At 44.4% G+C, this 18,609-nt stretch overlaps 1 protein-coding gene across 1 annotated transcript in view; it reads left to right on the top strand.

Moving 5' to 3' along the window:
- The window catches only part of LARS2 (leucyl-tRNA synthetase 2, mitochondrial), a 123,535-nt gene that overhangs the window by 39,387 nt on the left and 65,539 nt on the right, over positions 1–18,609 (top strand). The window contains exons 6-7 of the mRNA XM_004676252.2: positions 8,103–8,192; positions 16,025–16,168. Of these exons, the coding sequence (XP_004676309.1) occupies positions 8,103–8,192; positions 16,025–16,168 (234 nt within the window). The remainder of the gene's footprint in view (positions 1–8,102; positions 8,193–16,024; positions 16,169–18,609) is intronic.

The raw sequence follows: 18,609 nt of genomic DNA, 5'->3' as shown, positions 1-18,609 counted from the left end.
CTGTGGAGCCCTGGGGACTAACAGTTTGGGGCGGGGAAGAGGTGACCCTGTGGTCTGACAGATAGCTGTTGAGAAAGATGCAGGTCAGACAGAATAAAATAGAACCTGGAGAGGCAGGAGAGATGGGTCTAGGGCCCAGAATGCCTGTGTGCCTTGCGGGAGATTTTGGACTGCCTCCCCTTTCCCTCAGAGACAAATGGAGATGAATGGGATCTCAGTGGAAACGATGACTCAGAGAATGCCGCTCAGGACAGCCTCAGTGGCCTCAGACACGCGGGCGGAGTCCGTCTCCAGGCCGCCTAACTCGCGCTGTTAGGTCATTGCTCCGCAGCAGCAGCGTCTGGAGTGAGTCGCCACCTGGGGGAACAAGCAGCCCTGGCTTGGATGGATAGAGCCCTTCTTTCTGTTCCCCACACCCCCATTTTCTCTCTACCTCTCTAACTGGTGAGGCTCCAGGATGAGGGGCAGCTTGTGAACCCTTAACCTTCATAGGTAGGTTTCCTGGAGGGAAGCACAAAATTCTCAACCCACATTATACCAGAGAATTGTGAGACTGATCTCACTTTTTGAAAAGCCATTTGTTTTTGATGATGTGGAAATGTTAATGAAGATAGACCTGGTTCTTTGGTTTTGTTTTTCTGTCTTCTTTCGTTTGCCATTTTGGAGGGCTGGCACGCAGGGCCTCACAGCTCTCTGTGCAGTGTCACTTAGAGCAGCGCTCCTCATGCGATCCCAGCTTGACACATGTAGAATGAATAAGACTGTGGGTCCAAGAATAGATATTCTACTTTTTAGAAAGTCTGTTAACTTTAAGAAAATTAGCAGGGGCTCTGTTCAAGACTTTCACTTGCTTTTTAAATATAGTGACACTTCACCACCGGAATTTTGAAGTCCTATTTGCTTTCATGAAAATTTATTGAGACCTTGCAATGCCCCGGACAGAAACTACAGCAGTGATCCTGAAAGTGATGTCCCTTCACCTGCTATATTCTGCACTCACAGGAGGGGGGTTACAAGGCCTTGAATACCAAGAGGCAGGCAGGTTGAGGGCCAGCTTGCACACTGCCAGCCACAGCTAATGAGGATACGGAGGCTCCGATACTGTCAGGTTACTTACTCAGTATCCCACAACCCCCAGCGAGGGCCTGAGCCAACACCCTGACGCCCCAGCCCTGCTGCCTCACTCCCCCCTGGCAGGAGTGAGGAAGGCGGGTTGGTTCTGTTCTCACTTGCAACACCAGAGCTGGCAGCTCTGGGTGACCTGCCCTTCCCTCCCAGAGGTACCCTCCATGTAAAGCGGCGGGGCAGTTCCTGCATCGCAGCACCCCGTGAGGGCTGAGGTGGGGTGGGAGGGGAGCAGTTTGGGGCCTCGGCTTCATGGCAGCGAGTCTGGTTCTTCGCTGATTGACACTCAGAGGCAGGGGATGCACTGAGCATCTGCCTTCATCTCTGTTCCCTCTTGCCTGGGATCCTGTAGCAGCACCTCAGGGAAGAACTAACCATCTCCCCATTTCCTCCTCCCGGGAGGCCCCAGCAAGAGCCAGGCCACTAGGCTCTTTGTAGCTTGTCCTTCAATAGCCATTTCTCTGGGAGGAGAAATGAGCTGTCAGGAAGGCTGGCGTGTTCAGCAACTGATCACTGAGCATAAGCCATCGCCTCATCAGGTTTCTGTGTTTGTTGCCATGAAGGTTCTTTCAGGATTGTCAGGACGAAGAGCCTGTGCTGGGCAGGCCTGAGGTGCATGGGGAAGTTTTGAATCCCAGGCAGACACAGGTCCTGGGGACCGTGTTAGAAATGTCATCTGCGCTACACTGTGCTCTTAGCTCCAGTTGGAGGCAATTGCTTAGCTTCTGTGAAGACACAGGGCGGGACGGGACCCCGTCTCATGCCTTATCTGGAAGGGACATGTTTGGGGAAAAACCTCTTTGTGGTGTTTCGCAACGCTAATGGCACACAAAATTTCAGTGAGTAGAAGGCTGGGTGAGAATCATGCATCGGAAACTTTGAAAGCTCCATGCTAAGATGCAACCAAAACAGAGCCAGTGCATCCCTCCGAGGTCTGAGAGAGGGGTGGCCGCCAGCGTCCCCTCCTGGCAGCTTCCTCGTGTGCCTCCCTCTTCCTCCTTCCAGCGTGGCAGGTGTGCAGAGCCGTGGGCTGGAGCCCTAAACCATCACCAGGAGGAGCAGCCCACCGGCTGGGCATGTCTTTCCTTCTAAGCTGCACACCGTGCACCCTGCGGCTGCCTTCCCTGGCGGGCTGTGCTGAGCTCTGAGAACCCTCCCCTTAAGAACTAGAGTGCCTGGAGAGGAATAAAAGGCAAGGCCATTACCATACTTTTCCTTTTGATCTGTTGCAGTAAAGAGCAGCTGACAAAAGTGCACATTACAAAAGATTTTTTTAAAATGGTATGAGTACCTTCTGCTATTTCCGACGTTCATTGTTTTGGAGACAGGAAGTTCATGGTGACTCTGGGGAGGGGGTGGTGATGCCTCGCTGGAAATCATGGTGCCTGCTCAGTTTTCTTACTGTGCTTATTTGCCAGTGTGCTGTGCCTCGGAATGGCTGGTTGATAAACATGCTGTCTGAGGTTTTGTTTGTTTTTGTTTTGCTAAGTCCTGACAGCTAACCTAAATATTGTGAGGTTGCAGTGCAAATTAAGTGCACATGATATGAACGTTGCTTTCTGGCTGTGATCTGGGACCAGCCACTGTCAGAGATGTGCTGAGCCCACAAAGCAAAGACCTAAACTCAGTCCTGCCAGAGTGGAAGTGGGGAGGGTGCAGGGTGGCGAGGGAGCCCCCAGCCAGTCCTCTGGCGGTGATTGGTGAGGTGATCTCAACCAGAGGTGACTGGGAACTGCCTGTGTGCATGTCTCCCTCCGGGTCATCTCACCCCTTCTTGGTGAGAAAGTCAGTATTTGGTAAGGATAGTGCTTGAAAGCTTCCTGGGCCCCAGTCCTATTCTGCCCCCTTTCCCCTTGTCCTTCCCACAGGACCCCAGAGTACTGACGGCGCCAGCCGCCTCAGAGTAGCGTGATGGGGAAACCAGCCTCCTTCCCCCCAACACACCTGAGTCACGCCATGCCACTGTAGCCCCCAGACTCTGCTTCAGACACGGCTGTGTTCTTCTTCACAACACCTGTATCAGACATCTTCCTGGGCCTTGTCTTTTTGGTAGGGACGCTTAGTTATGGCACAAAGTTCATGATGATGCTAAGACTCGAACCCAAGACAGATGGCTCCAGAGCAGCATGTCTTTCCTTTTGTTTGCTCTCTCAGACTCTCCCTAGAGCCAGGCTGGCTACCCCAGGAGACCTCAGTGAGGTAACGCAGGTGACTGGTGGCCGTGATTCTTCCTTCAAAGACCAAATGCTGCTTTCTCTCAGGGAGCTGAGAGTAGGCCTTTGTGGCTCAGCCTCCCGCATTTCGCACTGTGGAATCACTGCCACAGGAGCTCCTGTCAGGGCTGGCCTAGTTATTAATCTGGGCACTGAGGTGTGGGCAATGGGTCTCACAGGAAGTTTTGAGCCTCACTTGGGTGTTGAGAGAGCTCTGGCTCTGGGTTTGGCTCTGTCGGGCTCTGGGTGAGTGTGCAAAACAGTCTTAACTCTACAGTTCGGGTATTGTGGAGTGTACAGTGGCAGCATGGAGGGGTGATTTTAGCTGAGATCAGATATGTGAATTTGGTCTCTCAGCAGCAGATTATGGTTTCCAGAACTTGGGGTGTATAAATGTTAACACTTTCCTTTAGACTGTGTGAAGGACAGCTGAACTGCAGCTGTTTTTAGAACTATAGCTTTCAATAACCTGACTTTTGGTTTATAAACAAGGGTACACCACCTGGTTGGTGCATTTGGAAAACAGCACAGAGGAGAGCTGAGTGAGAGGGATGTGGGGGTTCTGTGAACAGCCTGCCTTTAGCTTCTCTGGTGGGGCCTCCCTGGCGGCCTAGAGGTTCAAATCTCAGTGCTGTAAGTGCTTCAGCTTGAATTCGATCCCAAGCCAGGGAGCTGACCCACATGGCGCAGCAGACCTCTCCTGTCTCTCCCGCTGCTCCCCTCAGCAGTATAATTCAATAGAACTGTCTGTTCTGCTCCTCACTCTGTCTTTGGTGAATCCTCGAACCCTCCCAGTCCTCCACGCTCAGACCTACATCCCAATTCTTCTACATAAAAAAAATTTTTTTTTTAAAGATTTATTTATTTGTGCATACAGAACTGGGGTACAGGCCAGAGGCTCAGGGGCGGTGAGAGGCTTCACCAGAGACAGAGTGGGGAACAGAACAGGCAGACAGACGAAGTACACTGCTGAGGGGAGCAGCGGGCGGGTCAGGAGAGGTCTGCCACACCATGTGGTCACCTCCGGGGCAGGTGGGAATCGAACTCATGCGGAAGCGGCTTTAGATTCTCAATGCTGTGCTTTAACCCGCTGTGCCACCAGGGAGGGCCCTCTACATAAAATTTTAAAAATATTAAAAGACAAGATTAACAGTTAGCTTCTCTGGTAGCCTCACTAAGAAGTCTTGCCAAGTCACTGGTGCCCACAGCTTGTGAGCAGATGTGGGTAACAGGCATTCCCACACCACAGACCTGCTGTGAGCTTCCATGTTTCCCAGTGACTTCTACAACCCTTTTGTGGAATGCCCACCTGTCAGAGACTTGCTGTGCTCGTGCTTCCTTGTCAGTCTCCAACTAGACAGGTTGAGACCCTCAGAGCAAGGTATGTCCCACTGACACCGTTGGCACTTGGGGTAGGTCATTTTTTGTTCCACGAGCTGTCTTGCACATTGTGTCTTGCACATTTTCAGCAACATCCCAGGCTTTTACAACTAGATGCCTGTAGCAGCCCCTACCCACCAGCGCAGCTCTGACAGAATGTCTGCAGACATTACCAGCTGCCCCTGGGGAGCAGTTTTTCCCATTGAGGATCCTGCTTTGGGAAAAGGAAGGACTGTTAACACCTTTGTGGTGCTGAACTCTCCAAAGACCCTTGTCTACTGGGCTCATTTCTAAGTATTTAGTTCCCAGGGAAAAAGGGAGTCTTGGTTTCTACCCAGTTAACTAAAGTTAAGACTTTTAAGCATTTAATTTCAGAAAGATACCTTTGGTGACTTTTACTGAAATGTGGCGTTAGAAGACTAGAAAGAACCACTTTTATTGGTTTATTATTGTTGTTATTGTCGTTGTTTTTATGACAACAACAGGTATGATGTATTATTAAATCAGCAAATCATGGAAGATTCCAGAAAATTTCTATGACTTGTTTAAGGAGATGTTTTTTCTGAGCAGGGTCTATCCGCTGACATGTTTGGCTGTGGTGAGACGGGACTCCTGTGAGAACCCGACATTTCTGCACAGAGTAGGCAGTGTGGTGGGTCCTGTCCAGGCCCGTGAGGCAGAGGGGAATCCAGGACAGGAGCACAGTTCCTGTCCTCACATGCTCCTCGCCTCTTCTGTGCTGGTGACTCAAGCACTTCAGCGTGAGGGGCAGTGTAAGTCGAGTGCAGCAAACATGAACTGAAATAAAACCACCAAGATTGAAACGACCTTGGTCCTGGAGCAGTGGTTTTCAAGCTGTCCACTGTTAGCAGCTGGTGTTACCGTTTCTTTAGACAGCATGTACAGAAGATCAATATAAAGAACGCAGGCCAGACCCAGCTGGAAACCAGGGTCAAAGAAGGGGGCCTGCAGTCCTCACCCCACCTCACTGCTCCTCAGAATGCACTTGACATTCCTTGTCTGATGGAAAGTAGGCTAGTGCTTGGTGCAGTAAATAGCTCCTCCCTCCTCCTCACCTTGATGGTGGATCTGTCATCTTCTATTTTAGGTATAAATGATTTTCAAAATCATAAACCTCAGTGAAGATAATAGTGGTGTTTCATCGTTCTGTGGTTTTTATTCTCAATTTATACAGGCAGATTTAGGGCTGAGGAAACATGGATGTGCACTGATGCGCATGAGTGCTGTACATGCATGTATATTCGTTAGAAGTGTCCTGCTATCTTATAAAAACCACAATGCGCAGAAAAACAGAGGAAAGAGAACTTCCATCCTCTAAGTTGAATAATTACCACCATATATTATTTTTGCTTCAGATATTTCTTTTTTTTTAGAGGTTTATTTTTATTTATTTATGCATACAAAACTGGGGTACAGGCCAGAGAGGATCCACCAGGGATAAAGAGCAGAACAGGCAGATCTACTGAAATACACTGGTGAGTGGAGCAGCGGGTGAGACAGGAGAGGCCTGCTGCGCTATGTGGGCCACCTCCCTGGCCAGGGAGTCAACACAGGCTACAGTGGCTGCCCATAGTTTGCTAGTGCTGAGACTAACCCTTGTGCTACCAGGTAGGCCCAACTTCAGATATTTTGTTAAACTTCTGCTGGATAAAAATAAAAAAATAAAAAAAAAAAAAAGCTATGACAAGGTTTGGGGATCTTTTTTGCTGCATTCCCCACTCCACTCACTGTCCTGATTCACTTTGTGGCCCACAGTGTAATTCACGGTGGTCTATGGAATCTATATGCGGAATACAAATTCGACTCAGTATACAGACATTCTTATATTTATTTAGTTTATTCTTCACAGAACGGTAATTTTAGGTGTCTCAGTGTGACTGGACCTGAACATACAATGATAAACAAAATAGACCAAACATATTTCCTGCTCCTGGGTTTTGTTAAAAATGGAAATTCTTAAGTGACTTGTCTGGAGAACATTCCAGAGTTCTGTGCTGAGCCTGCAGGTACTAGGGTTGTGAGGCAAAGATGATGGAATGTGGATGAATTTGGAGGTTTGGGAAGCAAGCCTACCCAGCATGCATCCGGCATGCTGGTCTGATTCTTGAACGGGCATCGTGCTTTGTGCACCACACCCTTGCAGACATGGCACGAGAGCAGCCTCCAGCTTGGGTGTGGAGCTGGGGCACCGCCCGCCCTGCAGGGGCAGCTACAGTGTGGGCAGAGGGTTAGGCTGGCTGGTTGTTCAACAGCTACCTCACAGCAGGGAGGGAGCCATGGATCTGAGTAGAGTGCTTATTTTGCAATAGCTATTACACTGTTACTTTTTTGTCAAACACTACGTAGATGCTTATAATACATGAGAATCTTACAGAAGAAAAATAGCCCACTGGGACGCCAGTTTACATGACAGCTGGCTCAGTTCCTGCCACACTGGCTCTCCCGGCCTGGGTTTTAAACTCTCTCCTCACGTATTCATCTGAAGAAAGGATGAGTTGTTTGCACTTTGGATAGAACGATGTCTTCCATCAATAGTTCATGGCAAGTGGAACCACTGGAAATGTCCCCTGCCCTACATCCACTCTGTTAGCTCTTTGTGAAGTTAAAGAAGAGCTGTAGAAGAGAAACTGGTTACAATACAGAGGATTTTGTGCTTACTTGACTTTATAAACTGCAAACCTTCAGCCTGGCTCATTTGTAACCTGTTTTAAAGTACATTAGCAAATGCATTTTCACAACAAAGTATAACTTTGGGGAGCCTTCATTTTAGGTTTGGAAATAACAGCTAGGTGAGCTCTCACTGACCTAATTTCATATTTGGTAAAGTCTTTAATGGGGCTTCTGAAGAAGGCAACAACATCCTGATTCCCATAATGGTGTAAGTAGATGGTAATGAGGGAAGAGGCACCACCAGGCTTCAGTTACCTGTAGAAACACCAGGTTTGTTTTCAAATGAGGGACCTCCTAACAGGCAGACATTCCTCTTGACTATTATGATAGCTTTCAGTATGAATTACATTCATGAATTAACTTGATGGCCCCCCAAAGAGTAATTCCCAGTTTTGTACATTGTAATCCATCTGTTGATCATATGGAGTAGGAAGGAGGTGCAGAGAAGACTGCAAGTTGAGCTTCTCTCACTGAATATTCTCTGGGAAAATTGAAGGTAGCATTTTAGTAATGTCTCTCTTCCCGGAATAAATTACTTCTTCCCTCACTTATAAATTGGTAGGGATATTATAAGTTGATAATTATTTTTGTAGTGGGATCACGTTTCAAAGTTGAATTGCAAGGTTATATGAGTACATTGGGGTAGGGGAATTTTGTAGTGGTCTCAACATGATTGCCCACTCTCTTTGGCAGGAAATAACTACGTGTTTACCAGATTACTACAAATGGACTCAGTATCTCTTTATTAAACTCTATGAAGCTGGACTGGCCTATCAAAAGGAGGTAAGTTTAAGTTACCTTGTACCTTATAAAAATTTTGTAAATCTTCTCCATTTTTAATACATTACTGTTAAATAAGAAATAAATTAGCCCTGCTTGCACAGCAACAGTGAAAATGAACATAATGGTCAAGTTCAGGAAACAATCACAGCAGAGCCAGAAAGAAACCACACAATCCCTGACTTATTCTGTGCACTACCTGGCTTAGGTTGTATCTCTGGGATAAGACTTGGGCTCTTTCACTCATGAATTCCCAACATATAACACAAGGTCTGGTCCCTGGAATAAGATCAAGGAGGAAGCGTGGTAGGCTTCTCAATTCCTAGCTTGGCTACCTCTTCCAGCTGTGTGACAACTGGGGAAATTAACCTCTGGGAATCATGGTTTCTTGTCTGTTAAATGGGTAGTAACAGCTTTCTTTTAGGGCCTCTGGGGCGGCAGGGTTAGAGGAAATATTTAAAGAACAATTAAGACCATCAGAGTGCTTACAGATAGTGGCCCCCCAAGAAATTGGGTGCTTGTTGTAGCAGAAGCTCAGTAATAGTTGATAATAGCTAATAGATGGTAGGAGATGACCTAGAAACGTACTGCCTGGTACAGTAACCACTAGTGACATGTGGTTATTGATATTTAAATTTAAAGTCATTGAGATTAAGTAATGTTCAAAATTCAGGCCCTCGGTGGCACATCCCAGGTGCTCACTAGCAAGGCAGACAGAGAACATTCTCGTCAGAAACACAGTATTCTACTAAACAGCAGCACTGCTCTGGAAAATTCAGAAGCAATAAGTAGAAAATCCATCATGCCTTTTTGCTTGACACGTTCTCCTTTGACATTTAACAGCAGAGAATTACATTTACTTTTCTGAGGGTTATATCACATTGCTTGCTCTTGCAGTGAATATTATTTACATAATCATTATGTTTTAAGTTAAGAAGTTTTTAGCATTTCTATAGAGACAAATGCAAAAGGCTCATTTTCGATTTCAGCATAAAGTAAAAGTACCCTAGACCTTGATGTCAAAAATAATATAGTCAATTTTGCAGTGAAAGCCAAGAAATCAAGAAGGGAAACTGAGGAAGAGAAGCAAAGCAAGTGTGAGATGATCCCTTCCTCTTTCATAGCAGGGAGGCAAGATGAAGAATGGGTTGTTACCCCCCCCCCCCAAGTTAGAGAGGTGGCTATTAAAGCCAAAGATAACAAAGCTGGAAGAGGGCTCAGGGGGGTGGGCCAAGGCTGTCTAACCATGCTGAATAGCTTGTATCACACTGCAAAGGGTCGGCAGAACGCTCTAAAAATGATAAGCCAGAATTGAATTATCATTTTTTGCTTAAAGATAGCACAGCAATGGTAAAGTTATAATGAACACAGCCTGCTAAAAGTAGAGGGATTCCTTAAGAAACACTTTGGATAATGATGAGACGTCTTCTTTGATATTGCACCAAAACTCAACAAGTGGTGGTTTGTTGAAGATGCCATGGTGAATGCTTTGTACTATGTTATGTTAAATCACATGTTGGTCTGTCTTGTGCTACCAATGGATTTTCGAACCCTTCCATAATTTTGTAACATCATTTATTGGTGGTTTGAAGTGATTTCTGCAGATTTTCACTGTACATTATAATGAGAAGCCTTCAGGCTTTGGAAAGCTGTGAGGCTCACAGTGAAGGGGATACAAGTTTTCTAAAATTCCAGTTTTCACTTGAAAGCCCTCGTTTTATAGCTGGACAGGTACCATCAGTTGCTTTCCTTGGAGTGTCAGGCTCCCTTTATTTATTTTTGAGAGCATGTTTGCCATACCTAAGTCTGCACATTCATAGTTTATTATTAATCGTTTTTCACATAAACATTAAAAAAGTGGTTCATCTAGCTCACGACACAAAGAGTGGCCAAGAGCTTTTTCTTGCCACCCCTTCACTCCACACTTTGCTGTGCACTTCTTTCTGCCCACTTCCCATTCATTGTAGGTTGAGATTTAATAAAATGAATGAGTTTTACTCTTTCATCAGGGATGTTGATAGGGAAACGTTTTCCCCCTGTATTGGAAGTGTGCAGGTGAGGGCCAGGGATTCCTGCTGCAGGCAGAGGCTGCTGCCTCATGCCATCTGAGGGCCACCGGCCTGACCCACTTGTGCACAGTTGCCCTTTCTTATGCTAGTAATACAATAGCCCTTTCTAGTAACAGTACCTTTGGTCGGCAGACCCTTTGTAGACCTGGGGGTGCCCGGAGATTTATGGAGCACACATTGAAAACTGCTACACAAGTTTTATAGACTCAGCGATCCCTACTCCCACAATTGACAATATTAAAATGTTGGTTATTTAAAATACTGTTTTGTTTTTCGAAAAGAAGGTACCGAGTCCCCACTACCATTTGGAATAAGATTAAGAACTTTGTGGGACTGAATCAGACTAATGTCCTACCACTGTACACTCTCATGGGTCAATTGAATTTAAAACGCCATAGCTGTTCCTATGTCCCTGTAGGTGAGGGATGGCAGAGGCGTGCTTATTCACTTCCTGACTTCAGTAGGCATTTTGCTAAAGCAGAGTCCTCAAAAACCCTCCCCCCAAGTCTTCTTTAGCTTCATTATCCCTGCCCAGCGCCATCCTTCCTGGGGTGGAGCAGGGAACCTGGCGCTTCCCCTTTCTCTGGGGATTGTACCGGACCAGTGGGACTGTTCTTCCTGCCACCACACCAGCCTCTGCTCCCTGTTTCTCAGGCTTGTGATGAGGATTAAACAAGGAATGCTTGTTAGGAGCCTGGAACAGTGCCTGGCACAGAGTAAGTACTCAATAAATACCTGCCTGAGCGTGCCTGCACATTACAATATTTAAATTGAAAAAATGGAGAATGAAGAAATCCTAAAGCCTGCTGGCTAATTCTAAGTCATCCGTCCATGATGATTTAGATTCTTTCATGGTTTTTCACTTTAAAAGATAGTGTTTTTGTTGCTAGTTGTTGACTAGCTTCAGCATATTGACTTTTTAGGTCACCATTTAAATACCATGATGTCAGGGAAAAAAATCATAAGAAGAATGCAAAAACTGTACTTGATACATTAGTGAAGGTCAAAGAAAACACTAATCAAAGCTGTTTTTTTCCAGGTAGATGCTTTGGATAGCTGTTTTCAAGTTTTGGATAGCTGTTTTCAAGTTAACTTTATAACACAGACCAAGTTGATATCAGTTATCATTTTCTTTCTAGGGCTTATTTCAAAATACAAATGCTTGAAATTAACTTCCAAAAGTTAATTGACTTTAGAAAAACTGCCTATAACATAGTTTGTAAAACAAAGAAAAAGAACTTCCATATTAGTACTTTTCCTCTCAAAATATTGACTTTTAGCTATTCATTTTTAATAAAGGAGAACCTAGTCATTACATTCAGTTCTGTGAAAAGCTGTTAAGTGAATATTTAGGGAAAGTATTTCAGCAGCCTACTAAAATAGTTGTTTAAGAAACATATATCTTTTCATCTTAGTGAGCGTTGTCCATCAAGATGTCCATTTCCATTGCAAAGGGAATCTGCTCTATATTTTTCAGTGCATGTATTAAGTACTTATATGAAGACTTGTACATGACAGAACATTCCTTTCACCTCTCTGGTTTAAAAATATGGCTTCCGTGGCTCTAGTTAGTAGAGAATGGTGCTGTATGACACTCGCAACTCTGGGACACTAGGGAAGGCCAACTTGACTTCGTCTTTGTCTCCATGATTTCAGTGGCTATTAGCCACATAGCTAGTTGCCTCATCTAAGCAAGGCTTACCCAATGTGCTGGTCATCAGGAAGCATCCTGAAACACTGCAAAACCATCCACCTTTTCCATCCTGCCCCTCATGGTTTCCAAAGATGGTGGCAGTAACAAATCAACAGCCCAGGAACCCACCCAGCACCCCTCAAACGCAGTCCAAATTCACATCCATTCTGGATGGAGTGGAGCAATGTAGACTGAGATTTAGATACTTTCAGAACATCTTGGTGGTGTTCCTTAATTAAGTGTGCTTTGGTCAAGAAAAAAGCTGATTAACAGACCTCAAAAAAATCTATACTCTGAACCTGCAGCTTCTGATAGTATACTCAGAACACGTCTCTGGTACTATGAAAACAAAGCTTGTAGAGAAAAATGGAAATGAACAATGGAGGGGCCAAAGGTCTGAGTAGTGACGTGCTGGCCAGAAGACAAAGTGTGCTGACAGACGATGTGATCTAGAAGAGACCAGCACCCCATGAAAAATGTGAGGCAAGGGTGGGGGGGAGGATTCAACGCAAGAGAAGGATGAGACGAGAAAGGGTGAAATTTGGAACAGCAGGCACCCAGCCTTCTGTGTTGCTGCAAGAAGAGCTGATCACCTGGAAATCAGGACGCTGCTGCCTTGAGCTTTCCCAGTGGAGGCCACAGGGTCCCACACCTCTGACCCTCACCATGGGAGGGTGCAAAAACGAGCGGCCCCACTGTCACGAAGAACTGACCCTGTGCACATGGCTTATACATGGCTATTGTTCTGTTACTTCGAATGCTTCCTAGAAGGTTCCCATAGGTCACACAAACAAAAATATTAATCTCAGAATTTAATTCTTGGTCAGATGGGGACATCTCTTAATTTGGAGTGGCTCATTCTGAAATGTTACCAGAGAACTTCTGTGAGGGAAGCCAGTGGGTAAACTCTCCAGAGTTCAGTGTATTTTAATGACTTTAATATTGATCTGCAGTAGATTTCACTGTACAGATGATGTGGGCTAGTTAACTGTAAGAGAGTGGCAGGTTGGCTTCCGTAGGTGATAGCAACCAGAGATTTCAGCCCTGGAAATGATGGTAGCCTAATCACAGAAACTGTTCTGTGTAGCTAATGTGTGTTTGGGATGTCCATCAAAACATTAATATGAAAATTTGAAAAATGTGAAAAATCTGGGAATACCAGATAAGAGAGAGCCTGGCTTCAAGGAAAGCTATAGAAATCAAGATGTTGTATAGGAAGGGAAGCTCCAGAAAAGGGAAGCAACTCCAGGTTCCAAGAGGCTGCACCCCACGGGCCCTGCATTTTGAACCCCTGTGGCTGAACTTGACACCTGCACCTGTGTGGTTGAGGTGTGTTGTGCTCCTGGGCAGAAAGGAGAGAGGGCAGTTACAGTGGATACATCTTTTATTTGAGATGCTCTTTCTTCTCGTGTTTTCCTCTTGCCCCAAGACTTTCATGGGGGGAGGATGCTCTTGTAGTTTGCTTTTATTTGTCTCTGGATGGAGTGGAGCAGCATAGACTTTGAGATCAACATCAGGGTTTTATTATAACGTGTAAACCTCTTAAGCACACATCTCCCTCATTGCTTTTTTGTAACCTAGAGCCTGAGAGATGCCAGGCCATGTGGGAAATGTTGATAAGGAAATGAATTCCTATTTGTTTTCCCAGCTTCAGGACTCAGCGCCTGCTTCACCCGTCTCCTCTGAAGCTGGCAGGCAGGCGGCAGGAGCCAAAGGTGAAGGCTTATGGGGCTTTTCTCCCTTTCTTTCATACTTTATACAGTTCTGATGTGCATGGAGTATTTTAGGGGGAGATGCCTCTTGAAAGGACTATCCACATTAATAAACAGTGCTTGGCTTTTTATTTATATCTTTTATTTGAAGTGACACCTCCTGCCCTGAACCCCTAAGATGGGCAACCCCATCCCTTTTAACAGGCCAGTACTCACCCTGGCTTATTCACCTGAATTGTTTAGGTTTCAAGAACTTCTGTCCTTTATTCCATCTATATATTTATGGATTCAAGGCCTTAGGGAGACTGGAAGGAGGGGAACCATTCAGTGACTGTCTTTCCCATCTGCCTTTAGGCTTCACGGTTTAACTCTTAATTGATGTGCTACTTTTTACTTGTAAATTCACAGTCCCCGGATGGGTTAGTCTCTTCACATTTAGTCTCGTCTGCATCCCTACATTTTAATGTAGTTTTCAGGTATGTCTCTGGATCAGTCAGGATCCCAGCAGGAAAGAGAAGACACACCCAGAAGGGGTCACTGAGGAAACAAGGGAAGGGGTCGTTTGTGAGCACGCTGCAGTCTGCTGCCTACCCAGAGGGGCAGGGTCAGCAGCAGTTGCTGGAACTGGGGAAGCCGTGGCTGGAGCAGGAGGAGAGGCCTGTCCAGGGGGCTGTGGACTGTGCCAGCCATGGGCCCGTGGAAAGTAATTAGCACAGTCTCTTATTAGAACTGTTTATTTGATTTTTAAAAATCAATGTGTCTCAAGGTAGGATATTTTAGTGCCCAGACACATCTCTCTAAACTCATTGCCTTTTCTGTACTAAATGGTAGCTAACGGTTCTAAGAAGTGGATATAGAGGTATTTATTTTAAGTTAAACAGAAAAATAATTACTGTTATTATTGAGGTTTACAACACTATTATGATTTAAGGGAGCAACGCAGGTATATATCACCACAGCACTCTCATCACCAAAGCACCTATGGTCCCTTACCTTAGACCAGTGGGCTGCCTCTTTGTCCTTTCCCTTCTTCTCCTTCTAATAACCTCGATTTTACAGTCATATTTCCAGGGTTGGTTTTGATTAGTTTTATTAGTTCCTTTGTTTTGTTTTTCTGCATTCCATGTATGAGTGATACCATCCCATATCTGTCTTTCTCTTCCTGATTATTTCACTTAGCATGATCCTCTCCAGTCCACTCACGTTGTAAATGGCCAGGTTTCACCATTTTAATAGCTGAGTAGTATTCCATCCTGTATGTATACACATCTTCTTAATCCACTCCTCTGTTATTGGGCTATTATGTTGTCTCCATAACTTGGCTATTGTAAATAGTGCTGCAGTGAACTCAGGAATGCACATATCCCTTGGAATTAGTGTTTTGCATTCTTTGGGTAGATACATAAGAGTGGAATTTCTGGGTCATAGGTTAGATCTAATTCTAGATCTATTTTAAGGAACCTCCATACTATGCTTCCATAGAAGGCTGAGCTAGTCTACATTCCCAACAATAGTGTACAAGGGTTTTTCACATAAACAGATTAGAATTTATGGGGAAAGGATTATGTAATGTTTAAGACTATAGATTATCAGCCAAATTAATTTATGGAATTACAGCTTGCATGTTGGTTGGGAGTAGATATGATGGTGTTTCCTGGAAGCTGGAAATGTTCTGTCTTGATTTCAGTAATAATTATATCAGTATATTTTTCAAGCAAAAATTGACAAAGCTATACATTTAAATTTGATCTACATTATATTTTTATAGTTCCTAGATGTCTGAGTTCCCAGCCTATTTCAGCTACTCCCTGTCATACTGACTGTGTGACAAAGGCAATTTATTTAATATCACTGTTCCTCAGTTTCCTTGTATGCAACATGGGGATAATATTGGTAGTTCCAGAGAGTGTTGTGAGGATTGAAAGAAAGAATCTTAGTAAGACACTTAGTACAACATGTAACACATTGGAAGTACTCAACAAATGTTATTCATATTAGAGTATTTATGTTTACTCTACAATAACCCAATTCTGCTGAACTCTAGGTACCATTTTTTCTTTTCCCCTCTTTATGAAAACTTCCAACTATGTGAGTTAATTCTTTCATATAGGAAGATACCAAATTTGAGTTTGACACACACTTTAAGACCTCCCTCCTGAGCCTGTTCTAATATGGTGGAAATATCGATGACGTGTTTCATGTGTTCTTTTTCCAGCGTGCTAATGGTTTCTTTGTCAAGAATACTTCAAGCCTTAGAGCAGAGATGTTGCTTGTAGATTCTCTCGCATGTGACAAACCTCAAAATGACCCTATTCCCTATACTTACCAGACTGCATCATTTTATTTCATGAATTCTAACAGGCCTTGGTTAACTGGGACCCAGTGGATCAAACAGTGCTTGCCAATGAGCAGGTGGATGAAAATGGCTGTTCATGGCGTTCTGGAGCAAAAGTGGAACAGAAGTACCTCAAACAGTGGTTTATTAAGACAACTGCCTATGCAAAGGTGAGTGTCAGTCCAGAGGCTCCCCCGTGATGCCCTTCATGTTGGCAGACAACGCTAAGGTCTTCTTGGTATGGGAAAGCTTCATTGTTGGGGGTGACTTCTAAGGGGCGTCCTGGAGCCACGGCTGTGCAGATAAAGTGCATGAGCCTCAGCATCACTCAGAGGGTGCTGGTGTTGGGACTCCCAGTTGTAAGTCAAGAATGGTAGCTGGTGGTCAGTGTAGACTGTTGTTTGTTGACCTTTGGACACACTCAGTCACTATGTAACTGTAGAGTTCAAAAAGCATTCAGCTTTATCTGTGATTCTATCAGTAATAAAGACAGAAAAAAAATGTTCTCTTCATCTGTGCAATTCTAGTCAGATTCGAGAAAGAATGAAATTTCAGATTGTATGGAGAAAATCATGTAAAAGGAGTAAAGGCTTGGCCATCTTCACAAGGGAGGGTCAGAGTGGAGATGAACAGATCAAGGAACAAAAACTCTGGATTTTAACTCCTGTTTAATTCCTGGTTAACAGTATAGTTGGCGTGAGTCCCTGGGGGCTCAGTTTCCTTGTCAGTAAAAGGAGAGGGTGGACTTAGTGGCCTGTAAGGTACCTGTTGGGTCTTCTGTATGTAGAGATTCAAGGCAAAGCCAAGCTATTGCTCATTCTTTCACCATAGCCTGGGTGAAATAACTGGCTTTGTGTTTTTCAGAACCATCTTGTAAATTCAAAGAATCCTTTGAATTTACCAAAAAATTTTATGAAATTTCAGGATATGGAATTGAGAGATCATTCCCTGAAACTCCAGAGAGAAATATAGAGCAAATCATGAAGACTTACATGGCATTTCAATAAACTGTATTTGTTAGTGTGAGACTGGCCATCTCCGAAGGCTGTTGGTGTCTGTCATGGTAGTTCTTCCCCTATGCTAACCATCATCAGGAGTGTTGTGCCCTTCCACAGTGGCCTACAGGTTACTCTGTTAAAAATGGGTACTGGACAGAAATGGGCTTTGGATCAGATCCAATATTGTGCTTCTTATATGCAGAGAAAGCACTGGGTTATAAATAACCTCTGATCATTACAAACCTAGCTGAATTTAAACTGCAGTATGCCAATCATAATACCAGTGCCATATGGATGTATGACCCACAGGTTTTCTCACTCAAAAGACATGTCATAAATGAGACTTTTTCCATTATAATTTAGTCACAGCGCAGCAGAGAATAGCATATGGGTTTGAAAACTACTCATTAGAACTTGTTAACATAGTCCTTGCTCCTTTTAAACACAAAGTTATATTGGGAGACCAAATGAGAAGAATAAAGCTGAGAGTGTTGCTTTCTATAACATCCAGGCAGTGGGAGCCCCTATTACGGACAGTTAGGGTCCACTGTATTACCGGGAGGCATGCCAGGTCACCTCAAGGACCTGTCAAATGACTCTGTAATAGGCATTGTTGGAAAGACCACCTAATTAGTTCTTTTGTTTTGACCTCTGCCTCTTGTTGGAAATGTAATAACCTAACTGAGGGGCATTATTCTTCAAATTGTCAGCTGTGAATTTTCAACTGTTCAACAGAAATGGTTAGTTACCATGGTGACTCGCCTGGTTCTTGCTGAACTCTTGTGCAGATTTATTGAAAAAGCTATCTTTGGAGGTCAGCACTTGGTTTGCCCTGAAAATCAGGGGAAGGAAGAGTGTCATGGGAGTGGTAAGAGCGGGCAGAATCCATGTTCACTCACATCGTTAAGCAGAGCTGCACATGCACAGGCTAATAGCAATTGATTGCTGTGGGACTGAGAGCAGAACAGAGGCATGGTGGGGGATAGGGGAGCCAGGTGGGGGCATGGTTTCACAGTGTTGGGAGATGTTGCAGTTATGGCCCAGCTAAAGGTATGCAGTTGAGAACTCAAAAAGGCCATATGTGGAATTATGGATAACACCATGGGACCAAGGACAAAATCAAAATAGACTCACCTAAATAAAAAGTAAAAATAATCCTGACAGGTTCAGAAAGACCTCCCAACCACAGGTTAACTCTTCCCGTGGTAGATAACACAATCCCAATCTCCCTGCGAGGTTGGCTTCATCTGCAATGTCTAACATATAATGAAAAATTACTAGACTTTAAAAAAGCCCCAGAAACTTATGACCTATGATTAAGAGGGAAATAGCAGCCCAGTAGAAATAGACCCTGAGATGACCAAGAGATTAGAATTAGGTGATAAATGCAGAGGCATCTATTATATAAATAGGCTAGGACTTGAAGAAAAAATTAGTCATAAACAGATCTTGGAAGAGAAGTAGAAATGTTTTTTTAAAAACTAATTGGAACTCCACATAAAAGTACACTAACCCAAATGGAAAAATCACTTGACTGTAGAGGATGAGCTAGAGTTAAGTAGGCCATAAAACTGGAAGGTAACCTCCTCACTCACCCCATATAGGAAACTCAC

Source organism: Condylura cristata, unplaced genomic scaffold, assembly GCF_000260355.1.
Source record: "Condylura cristata isolate star-nosed mole 26May11 unplaced genomic scaffold, ConCri1.0 scaffold00004, whole genome shotgun sequence".
In the NCBI taxonomy this organism is placed as follows: Eukaryota; Metazoa; Chordata; class Mammalia; order Eulipotyphla; family Talpidae; genus Condylura; species Condylura cristata.
This window is presented reverse-complemented; position numbering and strand designations above follow the sequence as displayed.